The sequence below is a fragment of the Solea senegalensis genome, linkage group LG1 (genome assembly GCF_019176455.1).
Source record: "Solea senegalensis isolate Sse05_10M linkage group LG1, IFAPA_SoseM_1, whole genome shotgun sequence".
NCBI lineage: Eukaryota > Metazoa > Chordata > Actinopteri > Pleuronectiformes > Soleidae > Solea > Solea senegalensis.
Window position 1 is genome coordinate 28,826,383 of NC_058021.1, and position 13,337 is coordinate 28,839,719.

The window sequence follows — 13,337 nt, forward strand, 5'->3', positions numbered from 1 at the left end:
TATTCACAAATCAAAATTGTACGAAAGCGCATTGCATTCATTTGAAAAAAAACAAACCTCAGTTTTTTCTGACTAATTCATTTTTGTTTTTTATTTTTATTTTCTCTGTTTTTTTCTGAGTTATTTTTTTCCCCTTCCTGTTATTCGGAGTACTTTTTTCCTGAATTATCGAGAACTCTCTGAGAATCTCCAACCTGCAAGTGACCATATTTTCAGCAGTCTCCTGATTGTCTCTTGAGTCACCACGTAGCCAGCCTGAATGCATTTCAAATGCATAATCTTGTATACATAGAGCATAAGACTGGGTTAAAATGTCACCATAAAGGTTATTTGGTCGTTATGGTTGCAATTAAGTTTGAGCAGCATCAAAAACAGTAAATGTCATATTGTCTGCGGTCACCAGGGGGCGCTATTTTCGAAATTGAATATTTTTATATAGACGTCTTCTTGGTTGGTTCAGATCGGACCATACCCAATACCATACCCAAAAATCTGTGAGTTTTGGGGTATGTTCAGGCCCTCAAAAATGTGAAGAAGAATAACTCCTTCAGTTTCATAGGGTTCTACGCACCTTGTGCTCGAACCCGAATAACGGTCGATTTTGCGTGTGTTTGTAGTTTCTGAGCAGTACGTGAACGCAGCGCCACTTTCGTCGCACACGAACATGACGTCATGCGTTCGGACAGAGCCGTGACCCTGCTGCTCTGGCTAATGCTAAAGGATCGTGTCAGCAGATGTTGCGCATGAAATACCAGCTTTTTATGAACGCACCACATCTAACGACAGTGTCGTAGTGTCGGGCAGAGGTAAACACGGTAGCAGCAGCATTTCTCATCAGCGACTGTCACTCTAAAGCAGCACATGTTTGTGTTTTAAGTTTACCGCAGCTAGCTGGCTGGCTAGCTAGCTAGCTAACTTCAGCCCCATTTTTTCCAGCTAATCAAAAGTGAAAGAGGAACAGGAGTGACAGCCTGTGCAGTGTCTGTCCACATTTAACTCAGTCCAGGTACGAGTTTTTCATTAACACGCTTAAATTCAGCAGTGAAAGGTTTGAAACGCGCCGTTATATTTGTTGTATTTGCACTTAATAATGTGTAGCCATGGTTTTAACGTCGTAGAAACTATTTTAACACCGAATTCCGTGATCCAAGTGAGCATTCATTCCATGTTACCTCAAAAAGTATTTGTATTTATACATTATTACGTGCTGTATTTGTAAAAGTGTCAAATAATTGTAAAAACACGATGTTTACAGAGGTTCATGGATGTGTTTATGAATCATGTGACCTCAGTATATTTAGATACAGGGTTGGTCTCACAACAGTAGTTGTAGTCAGGGCTGCAACTAACGATTATTCATATAAATTTAATTTGTCTATTATTTTTTCGATTAACCAATTAGTTCTTTAGTCTTGCATAAAATGTTGAAAGCGTTGCTCAGACCTGGAAATTATGATGTACTTAAATGTCATGTTTTGTTCAAAATGTTTTAAAATGTAAGAAGATTTAATTAATCTGTTGATTGTTTTCTTGATTAATTGATTAGTTATTTGGTCCATCAATTGTGAGAAAATGTTGATTGGTGTATCTCAAACCTTGAAAAAATATGGTGCAAGAAACCCAGAAAATATTCACATTTAAGAAGCTGAAAAATCAGAGAGCTTGTTTTTGTCTAACACTCTTTACACATTTTAATGTTTGGTGGGTTAGGGTTAGCTAAGGTTAATTTTTAACTAAAACAGAAATGGTCACAATTTCTCATCTCTAGCCTTACAAATTGAATTTACAAGCTAAATATCCTTTATATGACCAAACCATTAAAATAGTTAAAGTGGTTTTATTTGGAGTGGGAGTTCAGTCAAACCAAAGCCATGGAAAATGATACCTACAGCCTCTGCTTCCAACTAAACATCAAGGAAGGGAGAGTGTGGGAGAAGAAATTCCCCTTGTTGTTTTGTGTCACAGAAACTGGAGATAAGCAACGGCTGGGTGCTCCTCCTACGACAGACTACTGTCAATCTGTCATTAAAATTGTACTGAATGTCTACTGATATTCTGCAAGGTTACATCTATGGGCAATTTACAGTGAACCTACAGCAGAAATTAAATACTTTCATTTTAAAGATCAAAGTTCTCAATGAGAGGATTTACTTTAATCAAATGCTAAATATTTTATGAATTTATTATTAGTAATTGTAATTGCACATTTTGCTTTTAGGTATCAACTTAATTTCCCCATACAAACATGGTCGCCTCCCGGGTTTAGCAGCAGCTTGACCAGCTTGACCTTCTTCATCATGGACTCTTGAAGTCTCCGGGTTTCAGCGACGTAACAGGTTGCTTGTGGTTGTTTTGGACCAGAGGTCACTGTTCAGCCTACAACCTGTCTGACCTTCTGAGCAAGAGGGAGCGAGCAGATGGGGAACTGCTGTCACGCTGAGAGTCCCTGTAGCAGTGCGGAGGAAAGAAGCGTCTTACTGCGAAATGACGCAAAGGCCACGGTGCCCACAGGTGAAGGAGTTATGGAGGGAACGGTTGGTCCTGATGGAGATGATGACATGAGGTGAGATGACTCTGAATTTATACAGACTCAGCAGTTACTACATGGCACACATTGCTAAATTTCTATTGTAGTTGTTTTTCAGTCTGATGTCACCAAAAAAACAAATCATATTGGTACATTCAACAGATTTGTCAATACTTTCACTGAAACACCACCACAGTTTGGATGTTTGTCTGTGGAAACAAACCAGTTTCTTCTAATGCTAGTTATGACTCAGAAAAATGTTTCAGACAGACAGTAGGCAAATCTGGCAAATACTAGTTGAACTATCTTCTAAAGCTGTAATGAGTAATATAAAAACCTTGGTCTTTCCCCAAAGTATTGTGAATGTCGAGACATACGACACAATCCCTGAGTAACACACCGGGTACTGAGGTTTCAATTTAGACTAGGGGGCTTCCGGAGGTTTCGGAATGAGTAAGATATGTTTCACACTTCAGTGGTTGGTGCAAAGAGACACCGGTCGATGTTTTAATTCGGTGTCTCCTGCTTCTTCCTCTTCTACAATACAACAACAACTGATGTGTCTCCTGGTCATGAAAAGGGATTTTATTTGTCATCTGTCGAAGACTTTTTTGATTATATACTAATGCCTATTCTCTTTGTGTCATGCCACTCAGGAAAAATCAAGATAAGACCAATATAAAGATAGATGAAAAGGCTGAGGAAGTGAAAGAGAAGCAGAGTCTTGAGAATGGAGAGACGGAGCCCAGTAACACTCAGGAGAATGGACCCTTGGTGAAGGAAGCCATCAAAACAACAAAAGCTTCTCCCTGCAAAGGAAACTCCATAAGAGCACAAGATGAAGAAATGACGGACCCTCCAGACAGCAGTGAGAAACCTGGACTTCTGCAATGCACTTTAGACTCCCTTCAGAAAACAAATACAGCAACCCATTGGGAGGGTTTTCCAGAAACAAATGCGGTGCCAGAAGTAAATCCAGCTTCTGTGCCGGACAAAATCCCAAACGAAATTTCTGCTGAGTCAGTTTGTCCTGAAAAGCCTTCACATACGGAGATGACCTCAGCAACACAGCACATTACAGTTTGCACCTCTCAAGATGTTGAAGAAGAAGTGGGCTCCAATATAAAGTCTGACAATGCTGCAACCAAGTCGTTTATGGAGTTTTCTCAAAATGGTGAAACGTCACCGGTGCCAAACACCGCAGCAACAGCAGCAGCAGCAGCAGCAGGTCAGGTGGTTCCCATCGCTGTGGTCAGTGAGAAGAATAACGAAGAGGCTTCCAGCCAGTAAGTCACATTATCAAATTAATACCCATAGTGAAGACTTCTAAATATACTGTGTAGTATTTATTCATTTTACACATCAGTCCTATTGTGTTGCCTCCCTCATATTTTAAAAGAAATGAAATATAATGAAAAATGTTTGATGTTTTTGCTTTAAATATTTTCTATAATCAAGGAGAAATATTCAATAGTCAATCACAGAAATACCGCAGCTCTAGACAAGGCCATCCTAAGCTTTTTCCAGAAAGCTGAAAGAGAAAAAGCAGATTTTCTTTGATTTTTACTTGTAATAAATATAAAAACTCATGTAATAAATTATCAACAAAAACAGCCAGACAAGGTTTAATTATTACCTTTTGAACCTTGTTGCCTTTTACTGTTTGCAAACTGTGATGAGCTAAGTTCTTATTGCTTAATTTTTCAAGCCTTAGTCCAAAAATAGCAGAAACCACACTGAACCAGAATTCGCCATCAAAATGCCAGGGATTATGGATTTATAGGAGAGAGAGAGAGAGTGTAAATGTGCCTTTAATCATGTCTGTTTATAGATGTGGTTTAATTAATCCCTCAAGGGCAGTTTTGCCAATTTAGCCCTAATTTAGGTCTGTAACATGTTTGTCTGTTGATGAACCGCGTAATTTAACATGTACAGATTATTAAAACCAAATTATACTCCCTTATTGACCTTCCCCCCTGCCTTTGTGCAGTTAGTGATATATTTGCATCTCCTTTCCTGTCTTCCTGTGTTTAGTGCCGTGACGGAGGATTCAGACACAGGCAGCTGTTCAGTGTGTGAGCAGGCCGGTCCTGAAGTCATAAAAAGTGATGATGTCCCTGAGTCTCCTCCTGCAACAGAGCCCACAGAGAGTCAGAGTCCACGACTCAACCACAATGGTGAAAGGAGAGAGTCTGCCAACTCTGTCAGGGAGTCAGCGACCACAGCTCTAACAGACGCCATTGAGAGGTTAGTCGGTTCAGAGTTGTTTTTGATTTTCTCACTGTGTCCACCAGGGGGTGTAGAGCTACCACAGCTTAATGACAAACACGTTGTTTTCAGTGGTATTTTCCAACAAAATTTGTTCAATTTATTGTAGGCTTCGCAACATAAAATAGCATTTAACTGGCACATTTAGTGCAATACTGTTATCATTTGAAGTTAAATATGGAAAATGTATTTTTGTTTTTGTACAAAGCAAGAAAAGTATCAAAAATGGGTCACCGTCCAGCACAAAGCCTGATCAGAGAGCAGAACCAGATCCTGAGGAGTTGGCTACGAGCCTGAAGGAGATCACTTCCTTGGAAAATATCAGGCAAGATGTTGGAGAGGAAATATTACTGAAAAAGCAAGATGAAGCTGGAGATGCTCCTAAAGAGGAAGAGAAGGAGGATGTCATGGAGGTGGCAGTGGAGGAGAACACTGCCTCAGAGACAGTGGCTCTTGTTGCGAAGGATGCTGAGACACAGGAGGTCACTTGGAAAGAGGAGCAGTTGGATGAGAGCACAGCCACTGATGTGAGGGTTGAAGTGGTTTCTGTTACAGAGAAGGAAAACTCCACTGGAACCCACCTGGAGAACAGGTTTGTGAAGTTAAATTTTGGTAACCCATGTCCAACTCTGACAGATCTTCATTTGAAAGATCTGATTAAATCCTATAGGCCATTTCCTGTATCCTCTGCATAAATCTAGGCAAATGTGACTTGACTCCTCCAAGTCGCTGGAGTGGATCGAACAGCTGAGTACTTTGCCATCGATTGTGTATAAGTAATTTGGCACTCTGCTTTTCAGTTGCTTTTGTGTTGTGATTGTCTGCGAAAGAGTGCAGTTTAGTTTGTGTCCTTAATTGTTACTGCACAGTAACATAACATCACTGTTATCTTATTCTGATGAGTAAAGAGCTCACAGCACCCTCTGCTGGACAACTTAGTTACTTCAAACTGTCTGACGTGCTTCTAGGCTTTATTGAATTTGTGTTGTGAATTATCACCCACAACTTTTCTGTACAGTTTCACTGTGAGGTGATAAATAAAAAAATTATCAAATGGACCATGAATCAGAATCATAGTGATACCCAGCCTTGTGTTTGAGGTCTGTGCAATACAGAAATCAAATGGAATCAGACACAACAAGCTTTGTCTGCATGAGGAGAAATAAAAACTTAAAAATACTATTCTCCTTTTTAAAGATTTAAGCTTATGAAGGCAATATCTTTTGTCGTTTTAGTGAAGAAGACTTGTACAGAGCGGCTGAGGAGGTGTCAGTGTCACACAACGACAAACCAGGACCTCAGTGTGTGTTGGAAACTTCACGTCAGTATATCCAAATCACTATTGACATGATTGAACTGCATCAGGGATCGGAAACAACTATGTCCTTGTTTCGTCCAAGAAGGAATCTTGGACAGTGTCGTTTTTGTTTTGACTGGCATTTTCTCTTACTCTCATCTTTCTTGTGCTCAGTTTTAAAGGTGGAGGACAGATGCAGTTTGGCTCCGGCCTTGGATATTCTGTCGTACAGCGAGAGAGAGTGGAAGGGAAATACTGCCAAAAGTGCTCTCATTAGAAAGGTTGGTGCCTGTAGCTTTGAGGAAGAAATGTTTCAGATTAAAACCAGTTGTTGTTGCTTTCTGTCCTTCACACGAATGAACGGGGGACTTCCTTTGGTGTTTATGTCTGCTGCTTCAGGGTTACAGAGAAATGTCCCAGAGGTTCAGCAGCTTGAGAAGAGTGAGGGGAGACAACTACTGTGCACTCAGAGCCACACTGTTCCAGGTGCTTTCTCACAGCACCCAGCTTCCTTCATGGCTGCAAGAGGAGGACTGTACAATGGTAAATACACAGTGGGGTTGTTGAAGGAAATTGTCTCTAAGGTGCATTGTGATGTGGACATGAACAATTCTGCATCGATGAAGTGACAGAATTGAGTCTATTATAGCCATTAATGTTGATTCCTTATGATCCTTCAAACTTTGGTTGTGTTTTTGGTGATGGAGAAATGTCATATTTAAGTTTGTATTTGTAATGCTTATACTGATTGATCAAAAAGTAGGTATGTCCTTTAATAACAAGAAGAAGACAGATTATCTTGTTTAATTGTCATTATTTTTGATGATATTCATGCTTTAGTTGAATGAATGAATGAATGACTTTATTCCTCCCCCGGGGGGGAAACACACATTTACAACAGCTCAGTTAATGTGATAAAGAGGTGCAGAAATGTGCAAGTGTATAATAAGTAAAAAGAAAATAAAAACGTAAGAATACACAGTGTAGAAAAAGACTAAACCGAGATGTGCACTCAGTACAGAAGAAAAAAAAAATCCTGAATATAAACACAAAGTTTACAACCATAATCAGAGGTAAGTAAGAAAGTGAGTGGACATTTAAGACAAGGGGTTAAATATCCGAACAGCAGTGGGGATTAATTAGTTGCTTTAATCCTTTGTGTTTACAGCTGCTGGAGCAACTGGAGGCACAGGAAGGTCTGATAAGTCAGTGGACATTTCCTGGAGCGTGTCTGCAGGGAGATGGGACAGGAGACGTCACCCAGCAGCTAAAAAGCTACATGGATCTTCTCCGAATAAAGGTAGTGGCTGCAGATCTGCTCACACAAACATATGGTGAGGAAGTATTTTTAAAGCCATGGAGCGAGCAAACCACAGCTCTATTTTTATGCCATCCATGTAGAGCCGGGGTATTGATATTCGTCCACAGGGTTTGTGGATGTGATTGCTACCATATGTCAGAGGGAGGAAGTTTTCTAAGTGCTGCAAGGCTCCGTCCTTCATGACTCTTTTTTCCACTCTTTGTCCCTAACACAGTCTTGTGTTCCTCTAAACGATTTGCAGGGATAGATAGACTCTCAATCTCAAAGGCGTAGTTTGAACTGTTAAAACCACAGTGCCTCTGCCACAGGCTGAATTTACCGTTGCAAGCTTGTGAGGAACTGCAGTTTACTTACACTCAGATCTCTGGTGAAGAAGAGTTAGCTGTGTGCTGTCCTCCTCTGACAGTATGGATCACACAAAGTATACCTGTAGTTGTATAAAAACAAACCTGTAGTTGTATAAGAACAAACTGAACAGGATGGTTGCACAGTTGTTACCGTGTATTTGCTCTGTTGTGAACTCATGAAAGAAATGCCCTAAAACATAAGAACCCTTCTGTAGTTAGTTAGGCATTACATTTCTTTGCTTGTTTGCTTCATTAATTTATTTTTTTTGTGGCCTTTTCTGAACAAATAGCCTCAAGAATTAAGTTTTATTTACACTTCAATACTTTAACACTTTAATAGAAATGAGTCGAATAAACCAACTATAGACTAAACTAGAATGGGACTCATTAAAACACAGACTGCCAAGCCCATACATGTGAAAACATAAACAATCCTGGAAATCCTTTTCTACACTCATATTCACAGCCACACTAATATTTAATTAGTTCTTCTCTGGTCCATGCCTATTTAAGGTTATGTGAAAAATAGTTCAATGTTTTTGTAAAAATCCTCCTATAAGTCAACCTAACCAACAGATTCTGCTGAAAACATAACCTGGTGGAGATAGCTAGACTCAGCAGTATGAATACCTCAGACAATACTGAACAATTCCACACTCCTTTGCTTGAGCAGCAACGTTAAAGGGACTAAATTGCACAGCCTGATACATGGTATACATGAGATATCATACATCTGACAGTTTCAGGCTCCTCCCCTCACTTGTCCCCTGACAGCTCTCACCTTGGTGGTCTCTCTGTAAAACAGTCTGTCATATCCATGTGATCATAATCTAGATGAACACAGCGACTGAGTGGCCCATAAAAGTGTCAGAAAACTGTGATGTGTACAGTATCACAGGAAAATAGACGCATAGGGCTGCAAAGATTATTTAATCTTTCAACTATCAACTATTTTTTATCATTGATTTGATTGGTTTTCATTATTAAAACAGGGTCCCCGATTCTTGTTTTCTTGTTTCTTTGCTCTGTACAACAAAGAAACCATTCAATCTGATTAATTTTGGCTTACAGAAAAAACAAAATATTTGGGAACATCAATTCTTAGATCCAAATCGATCCAAATCGATCCAAATGTTTACTTGAAATCGATCCAAATGTTTACTTGACCAATCAAGAAAAAAATCTTAAATTCTACCTCTTGTTACAGGCAAGTTTTCCACTCATCATGTAAAATCTTTGATCCAATCATCCAAGATAATATGGATTTAAAAAAACAATTTATCTTTTACTACCTTATTGATGATAGTGACTGATAGTTTTTTGCATCTTAACTCTAATTTTCTTGAAAAATATATCAAAATCAGAATCATTTTTGAAGACTGACGACAAAGAAAATGTAAAGCATGTCACCTGCAAAGCAATAATCGGCCAACATTTGGCATTTGATTTGATTGAACCAGTGGCGAGCGGCTGTGGACTGCGCCTCAGCCATGGAGCGGCAGCAGCTGTGTGAGCGAGTGTTTCAGGGGGGAGAGCAGGAGTTCGGGCTGCTGGAGGCGCTCAAGCTGCTGATGCTGGGCAGAGCGCTGGAGCTGCACGGCTGCATGCAGGGCGGCGGAGACGTCCCACTCTTCTGCTGGTTGCTGTTTGCACGGGACTCGTCCGACTGCCCGCGCTCCTTCCTGTCCAACCACCTCAGCCATGTGGGCCTCAGTGCCGGACTGGAGCAGGTAAGAAAACCCCGCCCCTTTTTATTATTTATCACTGAATATAACTTTTTTGTGTTCTGTTCCAGTAGCTCAAAATCAAATTTATCAATACTGATTTCAGTCCAAAACAACCTGTGTGGCAGACCTGTGCAGCACCAATGCTTATTCTGCTCACATTTTATTTCATTTGTCATTGTCACCTTTATTTAAAACTTGGAGAAACAATTGAGGAAGAGCCTCCATTTTCAGGAATGTAGTATGACGGTGTCACGCATAGTACCTACTGAACTTGCTTGTAACCTCACTGTACTAAAAAAAAAAAAGTACCTGGTACTATGCTAATAGTGCTGAGCACCTAGTGAGGTGAGGCAAGGTGGTAGAAAACATGCCATTAGTTGTATAAAAAAACTGTTTGCGCAATCGTTTCTGTTTATTTGCTCAAGGAAGAAATGTCCAAAAGTCCTGCTGTAAATAACTTGTCTATTTTTCGGTTGTTTGTTTTATGTGTTTGTTTTCTTTGTAGCCTTTTTTGACCAAGTTGCCTCAAGTTTTGTTTACACTTCATCTGTAGACTCGAACAGGACAATTATTAGAATGCAGACCTTTGTCAAGCCCACACTTGTGAAAATATAAAAAAAAATCCTGGATCTTTTGTCCTAATTGGAGAAATAGCCGACACAATTAGACCAAGCAGAAGCATTCTCCAACTGTCACACAGGTGGTGTTTGCCTTTGTTTGACGTTTGGGCAAATGATGAAATTCATTGTTAAATCCAAGAAGGAGCAACAACTGGATCATCTGGATTGTTTTTGTCCATTTCATGCTCTAGTCTAGTCCCTATTTAACAAAGATGTATTGATGGTAATTTAATCTAATAAAGATTTTAAAGATAATCAGATTCCAAATGATTCTGACATGACAGCAGTAGCTCATTATTTGTGGATCTTATTTTCCTAGTATTTCTCATCCCTAGTTTACACAAACAAAGCTAGGGTTGAAACCGTTAGAGCAGGCTACATTTTGAATTCATAAGTCCAAGCCCCTTTCTTCAGAGGCTCCGCCTCCAGAGCACAGGAACGCACAGCGAATGCGGATTCACAGGCCCTGTGCAGCATCGATAACGTTTGGTACTTTTTGGTGACGTTAACATTTTTGGATACTTGTTCAAATGACAACGTGATGCTGGAATACAACAAATACTCTCACAAAAGATCACAAAGACATAAAGTTAACCTACCTGTCCAGTAGACAGTAACTTTCCCAAAAGTTGTCTTTCATTTACAATCAACACCTGTTGCACCTTTTCTGTCGTAATGTTGCTGCAACTGAATTTTTGTGAAGCTAGCATAAACTCTGGCATCATCTTCAGAGCATGCGCGATTAGTGATTGTGATTGGATGATGTTTTTACAAGCCTGTCTGTTCCACAGATAACTGACATTTTTCATTTTTGTGACAATGCATTAATTAATTGGTTGCAGTCGTGCAGTGAACAGAATTTTAAGCAAAACAGTAAAAAAAAATGCTCCAGAAAATGATCTCCCATCCTACCTTTAATGGTAAACAATGCTCCTGAGAGTTTCTGCTGAATACAGTTGTTGTTTTGTTGTTCGGATTTCATCAGACTGGTTGAGTCAGAACACAACTGTAAAAACATGTCCGTTCATGTGCCGACTTACGTTGTTCCTGTGCCATGAGGTAATGACATTTCACGAAAATGCCACTGAACGAGTTCAGCCATCGGTTCCCAGAGAGAAACAACACCCCGTGCTGGAGCGTCTGATAAAAACCTCTGCCCGTTTTGACGATGTGTTGTAACCTGACTTCTGATGTAACTGTGTAATTATCTCGCCGCTCTGTGTAGGTGGAGATGTTCCTGCTGGGCTATGCCTTACAGTGCACCATTCAAGTTTACAGACTGTACAAGGCCGACACCGAGGAGTTTGTCACCTTCTACCCGGACGACCACAAGGACGACTGGCTGTCGGTGTGTCTCGTCACAGAAGACGACCGTCACTACAACGTACCCGTTGTAGAAGCTGCAGAACTCCGCGAGGAGCTCGACTCGAGCTGATGCTGCAGCAGAAGAATCTCCTGCCATACAAACACACAACTCTCCTCAGGTTGATCCATATGAATAGATTTACACAGAATTAAAGGAGTAGTTCAACATTTAAGGGAAGATGCTTGCTTGTCCTCGGGTTGGTGAGAAGACGGCACTCTCCAGCGGGAAATATGCGGGTCTGAATAGTTCTCCAGGAAAGGCCTTAGAGGGCATTAAAATACCTTCCAGTTGTAACACGGCTCGTTAGGGCTGTTTTCCATTGCTATAGTAACCGTTTTGACATGGACAGAGTCGTCATAGCTCAGCTGCACGAAACTGTTGTGACGTCATTTTATACACGAGACAAACTAGCCAAGATTAAAGCGGTTGTTTTCAGTGTAACTGAATCATTACAATCAGTTAATTAAAAAGATTAGTTCAGTACTCCCTGCATGACCCTGAGCACAGACTCCGTCTGACACAGTCGCTGAACTGAAATACGGGAATGAACAGGCTTTTGGCAGTGCTGTTGCTAAATACACCAGACTCCTGTTAAATATTGACATTTCCTTTGCTAAATGTTGGAGATTAACACTGATCTACAGTATTGTTTGGTTTGATTTTCCTGTGAAGCCACACTCCAAAACGTTGCGCTGAGCTGAGTTGTGCTGAACTGTAGTGGAAACGCGCCATATGTAGCCTTTAATTAGCATTAAAAAAAAACACGTATGGTCTAAAAGAGCTGAGTCATATCCTGATATACAATATAAAAGGGGTTATGAGGTAATGAAAAAACAACAACTCATACAATCATGCAAGTGCTTATGCAATTTGGATAAATTAATTCCACCTACATTTTACACACGGGACCTTTAATTTACTAAATGGAGTAAGTGTGAGTTAGCACAATATTCAAAGTGATTTTTCAAGTTGTGTTTTTCGCACAGCTGTGGTCACTGGAACTTCACTTCACTCACATTACTTGTTCAAAGATACACATCCGGCAACTTCTCACCTCGGGCCGTTGCTCGAGCTAACGGCGTTTATGGCCAAGTGCGATCAAACACCTCCAGTGGATTGTGTCAATCTTCGTCTACCTTCTCGTACTGGGACGTTATACCGTCCTCCATTTCAGATACAACGCCAGGACGTTTGAGGAATCTCCATGTTAAAGGGCTGTGAAAAGATTGCATCGTACAGAGACTTCATCTCGAGCGACTGAATCAAACTTTTGTGTATTTAAAATGACTGAAGGCTGACATTCTTGCCTTAAAACCGAACTGAGCTTCGAGTTTACCTCTGTAACCTAATCCGTGTGTTAAACTAAGCTGACAGGCTGCCGACAGTATGTTCATATCATTCAGACACGAGAGCGCTATCGTTATCTTCTACCTCTGTGAGAAAGCAGACAAGCATATTTCCCCCCCAAAAAATGTTGTCGTCGTTCTTTTAAAAGAAATATAAGCTGATTTCGAGACCCTGTACAAGTTGTGGTTTACACACGTTTTGTACACACTGTACTGTATAAAGAGTTTTCTATTTGAACACATGTACATACAGTAAATGTACAGTGAATGCATCTAATAGTGTGGGGGTCATTTCCATTGAGTAGAAATCATTTCTATGGTGTCATTTTATGGAGAAAAAGCGAAGGCTTTTTAGGTTTTACACTTTTCTTTTCTAAAATACTGAACTAAAACAGTCAAGCAGCCATCACTGATGAAATCATTAGATGTCTGGTGTTTACACTGGAATTTTGGCACTTTTTATATGTTATTTATTTGTTTTCTTTAAAAAATCATCAGTGAACTGGCTGAATTCGTCT

At 40.1% G+C, this 13,337-nt stretch overlaps 1 protein-coding gene across 2 annotated transcripts; it reads left to right on the forward strand.

Moving 5' to 3' along the window:
• The first annotated feature begins 669 nt into the window (after positions 1-669).
• On the forward strand, positions 670-13,111 carry LOC122776354. 2 transcript variants are annotated; one of them, XM_044036848.1, is made up of 11 exons: positions 670-1,006; positions 2,219-2,563; positions 3,184-3,813; positions 4,562-4,774; positions 5,004-5,387; positions 6,031-6,116; positions 6,267-6,373; positions 6,492-6,635; positions 7,261-7,392; positions 9,221-9,490; positions 11,333-13,111. In XM_044036848.1, the coding sequence occupies exons 2-11, from the start codon at positions 2,418-2,420 to the stop codon at positions 11,540-11,542; spliced, it is 2,322 nt and encodes a 773-aa protein (XP_043892783.1). In that variant the 5' UTR covers positions 670-1,006; positions 2,219-2,417; the 3' UTR covers positions 11,543-13,111. The 2 variants fall into 2 exon arrangements, with proteins under 2 accessions (XP_043892783.1, XP_043892792.1); XM_044036857.1 differs by having other exon boundaries at positions 670-806.
• Positions 13,112-13,337: the final 226 nt, after the last annotated feature.